Source organism: Phycodurus eques, chromosome 13 (genome assembly GCF_024500275.1).
Source record: "Phycodurus eques isolate BA_2022a chromosome 13, UOR_Pequ_1.1, whole genome shotgun sequence".
In the NCBI taxonomy this organism is placed as follows: domain Eukaryota; kingdom Metazoa; phylum Chordata; class Actinopteri; order Syngnathiformes; family Syngnathidae; genus Phycodurus; species Phycodurus eques.
Window position 1 is genome coordinate 19,193,342 of NC_084537.1, and position 18,856 is coordinate 19,212,197.

Below are 18,856 nucleotides of genomic sequence, written 5' to 3' on the forward strand. Positions count from 1 at the left end.
CTTTTGGTTAACGAGCTAACAACAACATAGCATTATGTTACATGTAATACAACAGCATTACAGCACTTTATCCTGAGTCAACGCGTGTGTAGTTGCTCTACCTAATGGGGGAAGTTGGCAAAATGACACGTTTTATCAACCCTATAAGCAACAATTTTGTAAATTAATGAAAATACAGTGGCACCTTTAAAATTTTACCTCCGTATAAGGTGTAAAGTACAAGGTCAGCGAAACTCGCAAGGCTTCGTTTGACTAAGGATCAACAGACTGTCCCGTATGTGCGTTTCTCTTTTTCTTTGGCTTTCACTAGTGCCAAGGATAGAAGGAATGAAGTCTCACGTCAGTAGCATAGCGTTAGCATTTTGATCTTAAAACGGCACAGCGGTATTTTACAGATATCTATTTTGTTTATTTAACCTTTATTTATCCAGATAAGGCAATTGAGAACAGATTTTAATTTGTAATGCTGACCTGGCCGCAGACCGCAGAATAAAATAAACCTAAATAAACGCAAACATAAATACATAGACAACAAATTGCACAGTGTGATATGCAGTAGTTACATAAATTCTATTATATTATTATCATAGCACATGATAAAAGGTTCAAAACAATCTGCAGTGATTATGTACAGTATCCCTCATCAACTTTTAAAACATTGATATTGGGATGAATGAGGCGAGGTTTCATATTTGTTGCAAAGTAAGCCAGACGTTTGGGGCAGAAAACTGAAAAGATCAACCAAAAGTAGTGTGGACTTTGGGAACGAAGAGGTTCATACTGCTGGAACTGCGAACGCGGATGGTGAGCAGAGAGCGATAATACAAGTACAGTGTTTAACTTGGAGGAGACAAAGTTGCGCCTGTTGATTTTGGATGGATTCAATGGACTAGACGTCCAACCGCATAGCTTAATCCCAAATCTGCATCAATTGAAGATCCGATAGCTGGATTACAGGGTTGGAAGCAGGCTTTTGATAGACGTCTGATGATGACGAACTGATACAGAGTCCACTGAAACTGATAGTATCATATTTCTCGCCCCGCACCCACCGCTAAATCAGGATGTTTTACAGCCGTTGTACTGGGGGGTTAATGCGCCTGCGCTCCTTTGTGATAACATCAGCGATGTTCAGAGGAACCTGTCTGGCCTTCTAGCTTCCATTCCGGAGCGACTGGCCCGACAGACCTCCGCCTGGCGGCTCCAGGATAAACTGGTCAAGACCTCCAGATATGCACGGGAGACAATTCTGTGGCAGTGTTAGCTGAGATCAAAGGTAAAATCAGGTCAACTGCGTAAAATCAAAACAGCAGAGCTCAAACAATCATACTACTTGACCCATCTCCGTTAAACGCTCGGGAAATATTTTTGGGGGTCAAGAACGTTTTGAGCATATAGAAATGCTCTGTGGCTGTGGTAGCAAAGAACAAAGGTAAAATCAGACAAAATCAGGTAAAATCAGTACTTCAGACTTCTGACACACACACACACTACTTCTACCATTTCCAATTGATACTCAGGAATTCTATTCATTTTGTATGAATAAAATAAATACTCTATAGCTGTTTGAGCTACGATAAATGTAAATTCAGGTATTAAAAGCTTGGGAATTCAGTTTTTCCGGGGAAAGAACTAAAGATAATGTGTGAGATCAAAGGTATCTATATAATAGTTGCACAAATCAAGTGCTATTTGCGTTGTTTTCATTGGTTTTCCGTTTCATGTCACCGCAAGAAGGCCTTGCCCCCCCCCCCCCCAACCCCCCTCTAAAATGGCGTCGAACACGGGGCCCGCTCTCATGATTGTCCAAGTCCCGCACTGAGCGCAACACAACGCCATTGAACGCGTACAGCAGCAACGGCAAGGCCTCTGACAGAGCGCAGTCCTGTGCAAACACACCAGTGCACTCAAGGAATCGTAACCAGGTGCAAGGGAGGAAATACTTGGAGCATTCCACACGGCAGGAATGTTTTTATTAGCCTCTTTTTATATACTTTTTTTTTTTTTTTTACAAATGTTGCCATTCGGAGGTGTGTACACTATAAAGTGCACTGCAGGCCGGCCCGCTCAATCAAGGGCAAGCAGCAGCGTCAATGGAGAACCTGTGTCCACCTAGCTCTGGTGGCTTACGCTATTTGGACAGCTGGCACAGTTTAGTTCGGCGTGTTCAAATGTGGCCGTGGAAAGAAACATAACAGAATAGGACTCCACGGTTTTTGGGACACTGTCGCTGCACTGCACTGCACTCAAGTCTGAACATGAGCGCATCAGTGGACGGCTCTCATTTTATTGTATAGTCATTTCGTTACCATTATGAACAAAATAATTCAAGTTGCGAACAGCGATCAACCCCCTTCTTCATGGCAAACCCTCAAAATGACCATCACATTTTGACGCCATGTTCCGCCCACATTAGATGTGTTAGGCAAAAAGAGCTTTGTAATGTAACGTCGTACATCTGTCTAGCATACCTGATTTCAGTTGAGCAAATTCTCCAATAGGAGTTTGTCAAACTACTTGGGAGCCCTGGAAGTCGCCCAAAATAGCTGCGTCAAACTAAAATGGACAACTTTCTATTCAGTCTCGGGCAATGGTGCGTACTGTTATAATAGAAGAGACCGCCAACTGTCGTGGTGTCCATAGGTACAACTGGTAACAAGGGCTAATCTTTTTATCACATTTCACAAGTTTTATGTTTTACAAGTCATCATACTTGGCTGCCATGTTCCTGCCACACACAGTCACAAAATCTAAAATCATTCTCAAATTAGCAGCGTCCATCTGTCTAGTGTACATACTGTAGTTCAAATTAGGTAGCAAAGGAATAAAATCTTAAAGAGTAGTTCATCTTTGAAGGACCTCTGGAAATGGCCAAAATTAACCTAAAACGGCAGTTTCAAACCAAAATGGCAGACCTTCTGTCTTTTTATGGTCATGGGTTTTATTTACTCATGACAGACAGGCCTACCAAATATAATGTGTTTAACTTAAACTACGTTGGGGCTGAATTTTCATAAATGAAAAAAATGTTGTGTTTCATGGCAAATCATCACACTACCGCCATTTTGAAGCTACAACGCAATGGCGAAAACAAAACATTTTCTCAATTTAACATTGCTCATCCGTCTAGTATATGTAGTTCAAATGGTGTAACAAACAAATACAATCTAGGAGTAGTTGTCTTTGAAGGACCATTGGAAATGGCCAAAATGACCCTTAAAATGGCTGTCTCGAACCAAAATGGCACCTTGAGATTTTTTTGGGTGTGGATCAACTCATGAAAGATGCGCCTACCAAATATCATGTTGCTAAGTGAAACTGACTTTTGGGCGCTGAATCTTCAAAATACTCCATACCAATGTATGCTACATTTCTCCCCAAAATGCCCTAACATAGGGCATTTTGGGGAGAAACACTTCAAACCAAAATGGCCGACTGACTGACTGTTTTTTTGGGGGGCCTGGTTTTTACTAGACCATTTTGTTTGTCCACTGATGATAGATATGTCGTCCAAATTTCATTTTGGTAAGTGAAATTGGCTTCAGGTCTATGTATAGGCCAAAAGCCTCTAAATACAGCAAATTAGCATATAATTTCTGCATACGGCAACCGTACAATAACTTACAGCGTGATGTGTTCAAAGACCTGCGTTTCAGACAGAGGGCCACTTCAAGAACCCAAGAGGCCGCCCACCCGCCTGCCAGTTCTGCTTTATCACATAAAAAGCGCCTTTCTTCTCACTTTGGAGAGGGGAAAAAAAACATTTTTACAGCAAGTGGAGCTGTGCGTGTGTGTGCGTGTGTGGTGGGCTGGTATGATTCCTAGCGTTAACAGCTAGTAAATTGGGGCCCCTGAAGTGCTTCACTGGCTCAATGATCTCCACATGCAGCCATTATTATTAGCAGCCACGCTAGCTAGACATTGTGCTTGCATCCACAGTTTTGGTCGTCGCTATGGACAGTTTTTAATCATACCCATCAATGAGTTTTATCGTATCTGTCAACAGGTTTTATTGTACCTATTGACTTTTTTCTTTTTCAAAATCGTTTTTATTATAGCTATCAACAGTTTTTAGCGTGCCTATTCACAGGTCTTTTTGTATCAGTTTCTGTCGTATCCATTGACAGTTTATATCGTATCAGACGTTATCATAATAATTGTAATTTTTTGTTCCCTGCGATTGGCTGGCGACCAGTTCAGGGTGTACACCCCGCGTGTCGCCCGAAGATAGCTGGGATAGGCTCCAGCACGCCTGCGACCGTTGTGAGGATAAGCTGTACGGAAAATGGATGGATATTACCCATTCATGTCTTTTTTTAAACATATCAGTTCTATTTACAGATTATTGTATTTTACGGGCAGATTTTATATCGTATCTGTCAACAGTTAGTGTATCTGTGGACAATTTTTGTCGTAGCTATCGATGAGTTCTTATCGTGTCAGTTTTTAATCAAAGCTATGATCAGTTTTTTATTGTATCCATTAACAAGTTTTATGGTTTCTCTCGAGAATTTGTGTGTCCGTTTTTATCGTAGCTATCCGCATATTTTCAGTTTGGATCGTACAGACTGACAATTTTATCGGACCTAATGACACTTTACAGTATATCGTACCTGTTAACAGTTATCATATGTACAAATTTGATCAAATCAGGTTTTATCTGCCAGAAATGTTATTGTAACAGTTTCTCTCTCTTGACAGTTTTCATTGTCGATAGGTTTTAGCGTATCTGATTAGTTTTTAATCTTACATTTCATCAGTTTTGATTACATCTGATTATAGTTTTAAACATCTGTCAACATTTTTTATTGCATCTATAAGAGCAAGTTTTTAATCATACTTAATGAGTTTTTCACCATATTTATCGTTATATTTATTTTAGCGTATCCATCATCTGACAGTTATATCTAGCTGCAGTTCCTGTCAACAATTTAAACATCAGTTTTTATATGCATCTGTTTTTTTTGTCTTATCTATTGACAGTTTTTATCTTATCCACTGAGAGTTTTTAATCACAGCCATCAATCGTTTGTATCGTATCTATTTAAAATGTTTATTGTATCTATTAGAAGTTTTATCATAGCTATTAACAGTTATTGTATCTATCTTCACTTTTATTTTACCTGTTGGAAGTGTTTATTGGACCCAGTGAGTCTATGTAATTTTGATCTTATAGTATCTACAGATTTAATCATTTTGACATTATCTAGACACTGAAGATCTATTGTAACGACAGTAGTTGTGTAATCTAATATTCTATGGAGTTTTATCATATTGATTGATTGATTGATTGATTTTTATTGAACATATAAACATGCTGACACAAGATACAATGGAAAGAAAAAAAGTTTTAAAAGAAAAGAACATCAATATAGTCATTGTTAAGGACTGTCTACATGTACAAAAGTTAGTAGGAACAAGAAACATCGATTCCTACCCCTTGTGTTCTATAAATTTTTACTTATGCCATGTTAACATAATAACAGGCTAATCATATAGTAATATACAATCATGTGTCTGAGCTGCACATATAAAGCTTGACATATATCTTCTTCAATTAACCTACCATGCATGTTTTTGGGATGTGGGAGGAAACCGGAGTACCCGGAGAAAACCCACGCAGGCACGGGGAGAACGTGCAAACTCCACACAGGTGAGGCTGGATTTGAACCCGTGTCCTCAGAACTGTGAGGAAGATGTGCCGCCCCTTACACATGCTATCTACACGTATTTACACATGATGGGGATTTAATTGCACATAATAGTTATTTAATGGGCCTATGACGACACGTTGTCTTCTGTGAGCCACACATACACACACACACACACACACACACACGTACATATACCTATAGAGGGTATGGAAAAGTCCTGGGGCGATGTTCGTCTCGCCGACGAAACAGTCTTCTGTGAGCTGCTTTCATGTTGTGATTTATGCAAATTTGCGCAATTAAGATGGAGGCTTTTTGCTGCTTGGTGGCTCTCAGAGTGAAACTGTGCTCGTCTTTGGTGATGCTAACGGGAACGGCGAGATTTCCTTCAGAGTATCGGCATGCGTCATACTGAATGTTCGATAGATTTACAATAGATGCCATTTACTGGGACTAAAGTCCATTCCAGGAGGTCAAAACAAAAGACGATATGGAATCTATCCCCACTTCCAAACTCTTTCATCAATGCCTTTACAGATCTTGCTTTGTTTCATTGTTTTATTATAATTTATTTCACTCATCAACGAGAAATTTGCATGTGTAATTATATATATATAATATATATATGCATTAAAATCATTACATTATAAATGCTATGCTCACATAAAATGTGATAATTTTTATTAACTATCCAAAATTCTTGAGCACATTAATAATTGTCAATATTTATTATAGTATGCATACGGTAAACGAGCATTTTTATTACTATATCAATAATTAAATAAAATACAGTACTTTAAATAAATTTGAATATTAAAAATGTGATATTATATAAGCTGTGTCTAATTTTAATATCATATTTAACTTAAAAATAAATAAAATAATACTAGTATTGCGCTCTTCTGGACGGAAATGTCGGATGTTGTTCCTGGTATGTGCTGGAGCAATCCACCCAGCTTGGGTGTTACTCCCCCCAGTGCCCGATCACTACGGGCACCACCATTGTCTTCACCATCCACATTCTCTCTAGTTCTTCCTTCAGTCCTTGTTATTTCTCGAGCTTTTCGTGTTCCTTTTTCCGGATGTTGCAATCTCTCGGGATTGCTACATCTATCACGACTGCTCTCTTCTGATGATTATCCGTCACCACTATGTCAGGTTGGTTGGCCACCACTAGTTTGGCAGTCTGGATCTGGAAGTCCCACAGGATTGGCCTGGTTGTTCTCAACCACCTCGAGTGGTGTCTGGTTTCTTGATTCTGGGATCTCCAGTCCATATTTCTTGCAGTCCATATTTCTTTCCATATTTCTTCTCCCTGATTATGCTGCTCCATATATCCCTTGCCTGCCAGCATCTTACTTTTTTGTTGTTGTTGCATAACCTACATTTGATGTGGTAGACCCGGTCTCTATTGATCTTGCATTTAGGGCCTGTTCTTGTGCTGCCATTACTAGCGCCTCCGTGCTGTCTTTCAGTCCAGCCTTTTCCAGCCACTGGTCTCTATGTCAGCCACTTCTTCAATTTGTCAGTGGAACATGCCCTGCAGGTGTTTGTCTTTCCATGACAGCCCATCTGGCTCCTTCTCCTTACTAGGCTTCTGTTGCCTGAAGATATTCATTTAGTAGTTCGTCCCTGGGGGCCATTTTCTTAAAGTATTCTAGGAGACCTGTTGTTTCCTCCTGGATAGTGCCTGGGATGCGCGCTAGTCTCCCCCCTTTCGATTTGTGTACAACCTCAGGATGCTGGACTTGGGGCGGAACCCTCCGTGCATCGTAAGGAGCTTTCTTGTCTTGATGTCAGTGTCTTGCATCTAGTATGCCAACGGGGTATCTGATTACTGGCAGGGCATAGGTGTTATTGGCCTGGATCTATTTCTTGCCGTTCAGCTGACTATTTCTGCCTCACTGTCTTTAGCCATTTGGCTGTGGCTGCCCTTCGAGCTGCCTTTTTCCCATTTGCCTGTGGAATTCCAAGGTATTTGGAGCTGTCCTGCACATCATCTGTTCTGCTGCCCTCAGGTACTTCTGTTTTTTTTTTTTAAAACAACGGTAAAACATATTCACCAATAATTATAAAAATAAATACAGAATATTATATCTGTGGGATATAATTTATTATATATACAGATATGATCTTCCAATAAGATTCAGGTAAAACTGAGGTGGTAAGGCCAACAATTAAGAGCCGTGTCTCAAGACTTGTCCGTATCGTGTATGTTCAGTTCTGTTTTCCCCCAATTTTATTTATTTTTTTGGTGTGAAATTGAAACGGAATTGGAATGTCAAACTGTTGGCACGTGCTTCATCTTTTAGGCTAAACATTCTCTTACTCCAAAGAGGAGGAGGAGGAAGGGGGTGCACAAGAGGCTGAATGCTCTCATTCTCTGCCTGCGTTTGAATGTGGCCGCGTGCGAGCAGGAAGAGGAGCCAAACGTGCTTCCTGAGTGGGTCCGAGAGGGGGGAAATGGCTGTAATGAGCGAGGGGTGGGCGGATAAAAATAACTAGCTATATAAGCTCGGCGCCGGGGCCCACTCGCTCTCAAACTCGCTGCCTCTCGCTCCAGTCGGGACGTCCCGAACACTCATACACACACTGATTTTCCATGAACGTTGAAGTAACGCAAGCGGGCCGGTCCCCCTGCCGAGGTGACGGAACGCTCCTTCTCACAGACTTGACACAGACGTGATGCATGCTTGACGATGGCGTGAACCCAACGGCAACAACAACATCATCATGGAAATTATGAGCCGTCCATGCCCTGTCAAAAATCATTTTTTTGTTTTTTTCTTCCCATTCATAAAATTCACTTGGATTTATATGGCGACAAATCACTGCACAAAGTATTGGGACACACCTCTTAACAGTGGTGAGAGGTCTGGGCAAGCAAGGCCTTCTCTGCTGGCCTCAACCCTATTCGAAAAACGGATTTACATTTAATGCCCCCCCCCCATAACTAAAGGTTCCTGGTACTTTTCATGGAAATGCGGGACAGTTTTGGGAAGGCCCAGAGCATAAAGCAAGGTCTATAAAAGGAAACAGTACCTTTGAAAGCTCCAGGTAACCTTTGGTTCAGGTTCCACAAATCTCACTACAACCTCTTAGTTCTAGGAATTACAACTAAAGGTTCTTGGACCAAAGAAAGGTCCATAAATGTATGTTTAGATGAATTTAGAGCAGAAGTGCTCCTTTAAAACACTTAGAAGAGAATACACATGATTGGACCTACTAGTACCAAGAACTAAAAGGTTCCTGGGTTTTTAGGTGGAAATGCAGCTTGATGGGAACAAGTTAAGACAAAGCAAAGCAAGGTTCATTAAGGGATGTTTGGAGGGGTTTGTTCTGGAAGAAACCCCATCAAAACCTTGGCCTTCTTCCATTTTCCCTTCTTGAAAGGAAAGGGCCAGGTGTCCCAATACTTTTGCGCAAGAACTAAAAGTACCTGGAACTTCAGCTCAACAACTTACGGTCCATAAAAGACGATGTTTAAGTATGAGACATTGGTTTCAAGCATAGCCGGGCAACTCTGAGAGAGCGTGCGGGGCGGCCATCTGCCTCGCCCAGATTCCTGAAAGCACGCCTCAGACGAAAACAAAAAGCGCTCGTGGGAAAGCGGGCGAAAAAAGAAAACAACGCACCTCCAAGAAATAGGCAGCCGGCCCGAGGAGCCGTCAGCACCTTCGCGACTTGCTTAGCTGCCTGACAACGCATTGATAGCATGGAGAAGTCAACAGCCATGCTTTTACAGTTGTGAAATTTAAACACACACATGGGTTGCCCAATGACAAGATGATTGTGCAAAGGCGCATTCGGGAAAGATATTCTCGGTAAAGCTTCTGTAGAAATGTTGCTCATTGACTTTTGACAGCTAAGGCTTCTGCTTTCTGCCCGAACAGCTGCAGAGTGAAGGACGGCCGGGTTAAGAAGTTAAACGTGACGCTCAATCCCGACAAGCTGGTTGTCTTGTTTTCTTGACCTCACGCCTTTCGGCCGGTGGGGGAATATCCTTACGGGGATCCATGAAATTAACTTCTTTAAGTCCCAACATTAAAGCAATCATACCTTTTTTCCTCCTAAAGTAACTTTGTACTGTATATGATATACCATTAGTGATGAAACCTTATAAAAATGTCACATCATCATCATTACAGTGAGCAGAATGATGATGGTTTTTAGCGTTATCACGGTAATGCTAAAAGAAGTACGTCAGGGATTTGCTAATGGGACAGGGATAAAGCATTAGGTACACTTGCACAATGTAAAGAAAGAACTACTGCTCTAAATGTTACAAGACTATCTAAAATAAAAGCACAAACACACAAATATATTGGAAGAAAAAAAAATGCAAAAAAGATTACGACAAAATATGTTTAAAATAAATTATTGGAACAGTACTAAAATGACAAATTGACAAAAAATCCAATTCGATAAAACAAAATATATGAAAAAAATAGAAATATTGGACAGTAATACAATTCTATTTGGAAAAAAGTACAAACCTTAGGCAACAAATACAAATATTTGGAAAAAAAATAGACGAAAAATACAAAAATATCGTTCTCACCTTGGATGCTTTTCGCTGTTTCAAATACCACTAACGTATGCGTCTGATGTCATTTGTATAGTTTTCACTTAATCCTGCAAACTCACACACCATGCCAGCTCACACCTGTAGGGGGAGCCTGAGAGCACAAACAAAATGTTAATTGCTCATTATTTCTGTCGCTTATGAGAGCATTTTGACCTTTCGAAACACCTGACAAGAGCTTACCATAAATATGAACCGAGCAGCTGTTGAAGTGACTAACAAAAGGAGTGAAACTCAAAATTAGTCATTTAAATTATCGCCGTTTGAAAGGATTTGTAACTCATCGTTTAGCCACGCTAGCGAACCACGTGCCGCTTGTCTGAGCATTATTATGCAAAACAAAATTACAGAGGCGGCTTCAGGCATCATCTGATTTTACCGGATCCGTGTGGCGTGATATCACTTTCCAGTGAACACACACACACACACACACACGGCATGTGGAAAGCTCACAGCTGATGGCTGAACATGACAGCTGGACGCGAGGTTGAGCTGTCTGTCTGTTTGTTTACATCATCACGCCGACTGTTCACTTCTCTCACTGCTGCGTAAACTTGACAACCCACCCCATCCTCACTGCTCCCCTGCTGACTCTTGGTGTACACCATGGACTGGTCACCAGCTAATTCCCCGGCACATTATGGTTCACATTCACATTCACATCTATGGACAATTTAGTCTTCAGTGAATCTAACATGCGGTGGTTTTGGAATGTAGGAGGAAGCCGGAAATTATAATCCCACTCTTACGGTGTCAATCAAAATGGAGCTGAGGTGGGATACACTGTGGTCATTTGCTGCCAGGTATTTCCATTTTTTTTTTTTTTTTTTTTTTGTAAAGGCAGAATTTTTTGATACAGCTCGTCTTAGCAGGTATACCTAATAAAGTGACCCATATCGTCTAACTACGTGTTCGGAAAAAAAAAAAAGCATGCATCTCCAAATTTCGGGTCGATGTGTGTATCGTCGTCATATCGTAACAAAACACAATGAACTGCTATAAACCGCAAGCACAATAATACATATTGATCAATTGTAATACCTTAGTTAGCCAACAGGATAGCTTGTGGTTATCTACTACCCCATATTTACAATTGTGGATATTCTTTGCAAAGGCAGAATTTTTCTAATGCAGTACTCGCATGAGATTGTGCAGGTGTACGTAATGAAGCGACCTACAATTGTCATGTTACCACCAGTTCGATAAAAAAAAGCATGCATCTCCAAATTGTGCATATTATACAGAAAAATAACTTTTTTTCTTTTTACATGTATGCAGTATATCTACTGACGTGTGAATTGATATAATCGACCTATTTTGAAATAATAATACCACAACAGTAACCAAACCAAATAATAGACAAGCAGAAGAGTTTAGGCTACTTTACTGTATGTATTTCATGTTACCGTTCACACATGGCTGGTCACTGCCATCAAAACTACTAGTATCGATCATGCCGAGAGACCACGCTGGAAAGCACAACTCTGTGCAGTTGTTATGTAAATGAGCACCCCCGCTCCCCTTCCTCCCTCCATTACAGAGACCCCCCGCCATTAGCAGTTGAATGGCATGTTACCTTAAATCGTGTTTACATCGCGGCTGCTCTTGAGCGCGCTGGCGCCTGTTTGGACAAGCCGGCTGGGCCGCAACTTCCATTCATGACCACGACGCACGCGTACCGCACCTTGCGTGGCCGTGCACGCGTGTATCCCGCCGGGCCATTTCATTAGGTACACCTACAGATAGATACTGGACATATCGGAACCCCTCTTAGTTTCGTCACAAAACAACATTTTGTCCCTCTGTTACCTGAATAAGATATTAGAAACACATGCAGTTAAATTCATATATTTAATCCTAAACCTATAATTGATCGTAATTGAAATATTATTATTTGTTTTTTTAAAGTGCTAAATCGTACAGTTTCAGTCAACCGAAACTGAACATTGTAATTTAAAAAAAGGCTTGTGGTGTACAACTGTATACAGAGAGCCAGTCAACAAAGGACAAACTCATACAGACGCAATATCAATCAAAGGTGAACATTGTTCGTGTTTCTGAGATTTATTGTATTCACAACTGCACACAGACACAAAGCTGTTCCTAATATTTTGCACACCGGGGGGGGATTTTACAGACACATCTCGCTTTGCTCCACCGCCGAATAAAAAGTGAGCACTATTGTCATGCTTATTGTGACGGTTCTAATGTTTTGCTTACTTAATTCAGGGACAAAACATGAGAAACACGCAAAGCGCAAACAACGTGGTGGTCGTCTACCACCAGGCATAGAATTTCATTTAGACGTGAGCCTAATATTGTGACCGGAAAAGTTGACTTATGTTTGTGTGAGTGCACGTCTACACTTATTTTAAAAAAAAAAAAATAATAATAATAATAATAAATTAAAAAAGTGTTAAATTGCGTGTGTGGGGTATTTGAAAATGTTCTCATTTTATTGAAAAAAGTGCACAAATCACGACGGTGATGTCCTGACAGCACTGTTTTCTCCCCGGCGCCAAATTACGTAATCCTCTACGGTTGCTATATGAACCGCTTGTGTGTGTACGAGTGTGTTTGACACTTTTTTTCCAGCTCCAAAGTGGGCGTGTCCCGAGGAGCGAGTGCGTCATTCCGCGTGAGCAGCGCCCTCCCCCCTCCCCTCCCTGTTCGCTTTTTAAAGGAACCCCACTCGCTCCACTGCTACGGCCGTCACCGCTTTTGGAGCAGCGCGCGCACGACTGGAAGAAGCGGCCCGAGAGAAAGCCCCGCTTTATAAAGAGCTAAAATTACGCGACGTCGACGTGGTTTCCTGGGCGGCTTCGAGGACTTTTTTTTTTTTTATAAAGAGTCGGCCACGGTGGGGGTGGAAACTCACTGCACTGAGAACACTTGTTGCGTGGCGGTGGAGCCACAGCCACTGGGACGAGTAATCGAGGCGCACGGATTGCGCGCACCACTGCTTGGGACTGAGTTCTTTCCACAAATAACAAAACGACAACAACAACAAAAAATGGCTTTATCGGGAGTGATGCTACCCTCCTTTGCCACATTCACGACCCAAAGGGAGAAAAGCTGGGAAAACGTAAGTTGAAGCGGAATATTCACCAAAAAAAAAAAAATTTGTAAAGTTGTTGCAGACTGAGGAACACTGTCTTTAAGTAACGTTAACTCGCCTGTTGCATGACTTGTCCAAGTTGATTGTAATCGTGGTGTCTAAATGGGGTGTTTTGACGTTCCAGAGGTGGAAAGCGGAGAATGACAACAAGCTCCCCGTCGGCAGCTGCGCCATGCTGGAGATGGTGCACGGCGTGCAAGAAAACCTCTTCCCCAAGAAGGACGACGAGGATCTGAGCAACTACTTGGATCTGGATTTTATACTCGACGGAGCGTCAGCCTACGTGGCTCCGGCCGACCACGGCGCATTCGCCGCGACGGACGCCGCCTTCCCGGAAGCGGGCGATCAGCGCTCTCCGCCGCCCCCGTACGGCGCCAGCCTCATGACCGAGCTGCTGCGCTCCGACGCCGGCTACGGAGTGACGCGCAACCCCCAACAAGCGGTGCAGGGCAGGTTTTACGCCACGCACTTCCCACGCCAGGACATCAAAGTCGAGCCCCCCATGGACAGTTACGGCCCCGTGTTGGGCATGGTGCCCCAAAGCTGCAGCAAAATCAAGCAGGAGGGCAACGTTTCGTGTATGATGGCGTTCGAGCAGCCGCGCTTGGCCATCTCTCCGCGGGCTGCCAGCAGCAGCATGACGCCGCCGCTCAGCCCGAACGAGCAGGTGGCGGCCACGGACTTGTGCGCGCCTATGAGCTGCTTCGCCGGGCACAAGTACCACAACAACGCTTCCTTCCAGCAGCAGCAGCACATGCACATGGCCTTCCACGGCGCGCACCACCCGGCGTTCGGCGTCTACGACGACGCCTTGAGCCTGCAGCAGCCGCCGCCAGGCGCGCAGAGAGCGATGCTGACGCCGCCCTCGTCGCCGCTGGAGCTGCTCGAGTCCAAGCCCAAGCGCGGGCGCCGCACCTGGCCGCGCAAGCGCACCGCCACGCACACCTGCACCTTCGCCGGATGCGGGAAGACGTACACCAAAAGCTCTCACCTCAAGGCTCACCTGCGGACGCACACGGGTAAGCTCACCTCAACATGTTAGGCTGGGACATTACGTGATGGTGGCTCTCGTCCCAGTGCTGTTTAATCATGCCCCCTCCCCCCTTCTATTTTATCCTTCCAGGTGAGAAGCCGTACCACTGCAGTTGGGAAGGCTGCGGCTGGAAGTTTGCGCGCTCTGACGAGTTAACACGTCACTTCCGCAAACACACCGGACACAGGCCCTTCCAGTGTCACCTGTGCGAGCGCGCCTTCTCCAGGTCTGACCACTTGGCGCTACACATGAAGAGACACATGTAAAGGAGCCTGGACGACAACAACAACGACGAGACTTTTTGTTGTGATTGTTTTCCCCCCCGCTTTTCTATTTAAAGTGTTCTCCACATGACCAAAGCCCCCCCCTTCAATCTATATAAATATATTATTTTCCAATCATGTAGCTGGTACTACTTTGGTTCTATGAGAGCAGACCAATAAGGGGCTGGCCCTTGTACAGTGTACACTTCAACTGGAATGTGTTTGACTAAAAAAAGAATACACAAACAAACGAGGAAAAAAAAAAAAAAAAAAGTGCCTTTCTACGACTCTGCTACTGTTTGAACAAATAACTCATGGTGACACAACTACCACCACTTAGTAGACAATCTTGATGACAGGAGTGAAAAGCACACACAGTGTATAGACAATGTTTTTCTCCAAAGAAAACTGCCTACAATGATGAATTGAATGGCTGTCCTAATGCTGTTTCCCCTTAAACCCAGCTCCTTCTGTACACCTTCAGGGCTTGACGTCCTGTGCATTATTTTCTACGTAAAGTTATATAAATATGTACATGGATTTTATACTGTCAAATGTGTATTTATTGTAAATATTAAAAACAATGAAACTGAACATCCTCTGGCTGGCTTGGCCTCACTCACTCAAAATAGCTTCCTATGAACCTGCAAACCATCACGGCAGCGGCACTTAAGTGGGTTCTACATGTTGCCATTGTGTAAGCACTTTAATTTAAAAATATGAGCACTTGATTTCCATTGCTGTGATGTTTTGCAGCTGCAAAAGACACACAAGCTGCAGCCACTTGCGGGCTTTAGCCTATAAATACAAACACTCCATCTCCGTAATTACAGAGTGAGCCCGGAGCCGTCTGGACAAGGAGAGGGGGTACACGGCAAAAGCCTCATCAGGGAGCCCGTCTTCCACTCCGCCTTCTGATGCCTCCCAATTATAGTCGCACATCAAAAAGGCCCCTTAATACTACAATTACACAGTAAACTTTGAAAGGCTGCTGAGTCCAGTGCATGCGACGTCTGTACGGTGCACGGTGTCATTTCAGACCAGCTTCAAAAGCATTAAGTGCCCCCAAGCAAGGTACCAATTAGTATTTGCACAATGACAGAGTTGTCATGATTTTTTTCTTCTCCTTCAAATAACAACCACCACAAATTTTAAATAAAACAAATGAAGTTGTGATTGAAGGATAGGCTTTGAGCTTTCATTTAAAATGTTTAGCCAAAAAAAATGGCATTTAGCGTTTAGGAATAGGCCATTTTATGCACAGCATTTCTGTTTCCAGGCAGAGGCATAGTAATTCTGGGATTGTGGGAGGACAAACCCAGTTATGGAGCTCTTCACATCCATGTACTGCTCTGACAAGTTTTATTTTCACGTCAACACTTGAAATGGTTGCAATGATCCAACAGCTTAAGTTACTATGTAGTTACGCAACCACTTTTATATGTTCCCCTTCCCCCTGTCCAGTGAATATTTATAACCCAAGATTTTTATTATAAATCAGCATTTCCTCACAAATACATTTTGGCTTTACGCCACACATTTTGACTTTTTCAGCACGTAAGTTGTGCCTCGATGTCCTCCTTTTGTTTGCTTGCTAATGATTCGTACCATTGATTTCCTTTCTAATAGGAGACTGAAAATATTTCTGATAGGAGACTGAAAATACAGTCCTTCAAATGACTGAAGTATCAACAGTATCGATATTTCAATTTGGGAATCGATTTTCTGGTATCAGACGCATCGACTTTTGAGACTATCGCTCGTTCCCCACGCCAGTGATGCTGCTCCACCCAGCGTATACCCGCGTCCCGTCACAGCACACTGTGCTGTTTTTGTTTGTATTTGTGTGCATTTTCGCTTGGAAACGCCACTCCATGTTGGGAAAAGCCTAGTTGTAATTTTACGTACAGCACTGCATGTTTTGAAAACTACATTGTTACAAAAATCAAGTTCTGCTGCTAACAAATAAACGTTTTATATTCAAATCATTAGGTTTTTCCCCTTAATCCAAACCATGTATGCTGATGTTAAAGTTACAGTGCTGTTATGTGAATTTAAGTAAAACATTTATGAAAAGTCAACAAACAATACATAGAATACATGTAACCACACGCATGCCTGTTGTTATGCTTTGTTTGTATCTGCGCATGTTTCCATTGTCTTTTAAAATGAGAGAAAAGAAATGACCTGTTTAGCCAGCCAATGCTTGTTGCAGACAAACTTCATATTCACAGTAAAATATTTTGCAGATATAACTGAATTCACTGTCAATTTTTATTTACAAAGCTACGGTATGGCAATTACGTAAGACTACACTACATCATGCAGGGTCCAGTGCTATCAATGGAAAAGTGTAGAGCCCTGTGTTTGATTTTTACATTTTATATTAATTCCTTTGTATTTATTTATTCAAGCAATTTTACTTTTTTATTGAAATATTTTAAATTATAAATTATTCGGTAAGTGTTCATTTAACTTTAACCCCCGCCCCACCCCCCAAAACCCCTGGCCAGCCGCTGGATACCCACCACCACAAATAGATTCCGATCATGTAGGAAACACTGTAAATGTCTGTCATCAAACAAAAAGTGTGATTTTGAGAACATTCACTCACTTTGGTCTTCAATAAGTTGGGTGGGGGGGGGGGGGGGGCGAGGGGGGACGTACTCTACTGGGTACCACTGTTTGGAGTAAATGTGATGAAAACACTCAATAATGATAACCCTAAATATAAAACAATCCATTGAAAAACTAAGTACAGCGGTAACTGATCGAGCCTTTTCATACCACGTGACAAAATTCTTACGCCAAGTTTATAGCGGCGTTCATAACCATGAAATGTTATATCTTTACCGTCGTATACCAAGGACCCCGTGCAGTGTATCTTCTTGCCTTGAGGCTCATGTAACATCTGTTCTATCAGTTCTGCCTTATTCAGTTGAATGTAAGCAAACAGTAAAGCTTGTCATCAAACCCAGACACAATGCCCATGCCATAAAACTGGCTCCACCGCATCATGTTGTATGCTTTGGATCAGTTTCTTCTCTGCTTTTTCTCTCGCTATTATTCTGATACAAGTTAACCTGGGTTTTCTTCTGTCCATAATATCTGATTACACAACATTTACTTGATGTTTCCTGGCACAGTCTAACCTGGCTTTCCTGCTTTTCAATGTTACCAGTGGTTTGCACTTTGTCGTAAACCCTCTATTTACATTCATGAAGGCGCCTCTTCATTGTAGATGCAAGAACTTTGTTCTGTGCATTTAAGACATCCCAGAGGAGCAGTGGACAGCAACTGGGTCGCACCCCAGGCAACGAATCAAGATCTTGTGCCAGTGGTGTGGCCAGAGGGAATGACTGGAAACTGAACTTGGATGTTTTTGGTTGTGGGGGAAACCAGAGAATCTAGAAAACTCCAAACAGAGAAGAATGGTCCAAGGTGGAACTGCGTATCCACGTCCTCAAAAAATGAGCTCCAAGTAGTTTTACTGAATTCAGTACAATTATGTTAGTGTTCCCCCAGTATTTGCGCAGGATATAGACTGAACCCTGTGTGGACAGCAAAAATCTTCAAGGAATGCTTTTTTAGGCCCATTACTTTTGAATGGCTGTAATGGTAAACAGAGCTTTGCCTGCTCCTCAAACGGTACTCTTCAAATGGCTGTCATCCCTACATGGTACATTTTTGTGAACTCTCTTGCAATAAAGTTGAAAGTCAAGACATCAATCATGTTATTGTGGTGGCGTATGCATGCAGTTGCAGTACATGACTAGTCATGAACTAAACATCGTGTCTTCAATACATCAAAAGGAGAAGGCCACTCACTCAGTAGTTTTACATGTCAGTCTCATCCATTCCAAGACGGACCAGCTGGTCTGGAGAAGTACTGCACTATTCTGAAAGAACAAGACCATTGTTCATATTAAAAATAAGTGTCTCAAAAATCACAAGTGGTTGATGCAAATGTATCACTTCCATTTCACTTTTTTTAGTTCAACTATGAAAACTCACTGGGCACTTCATCCACACACAAAAAAACTCTTCAATTTCACTCACTCACTCAAAATCAATGTTAAATACCAGTTTTATTAATGAGATAAAAGTGACCTTCTTCCAGCATTAAATCACTTTATATATATGTACATATAAACAATGTCGATAAATCCAAGAATGAACATGCTATGTGCCAGATAATTGATTAGT

The 18,856-nt window shown here is 42.2% G+C and overlaps 1 protein-coding gene across 1 annotated transcript; it reads left to right on the forward strand.

The window, feature by feature from the left end:
* The first annotated feature begins 12,953 nt into the window (after positions 1-12,953).
* klf2b (Kruppel like factor 2b) lies at positions 12,954-15,244 on the forward strand. Its single transcript, XM_061694062.1, has 3 exons — positions 12,954-13,321; positions 13,479-14,373; positions 14,478-15,244. Exons 1-3 carry the CDS (start codon positions 13,250-13,252, stop codon positions 14,651-14,653), a joined length of 1,143 nt encoding a protein of 380 aa, XP_061550046.1. The 5' UTR covers positions 12,954-13,249; the 3' UTR covers positions 14,654-15,244.
* Positions 15,245-18,856: the final 3,612 nt, after the last annotated feature.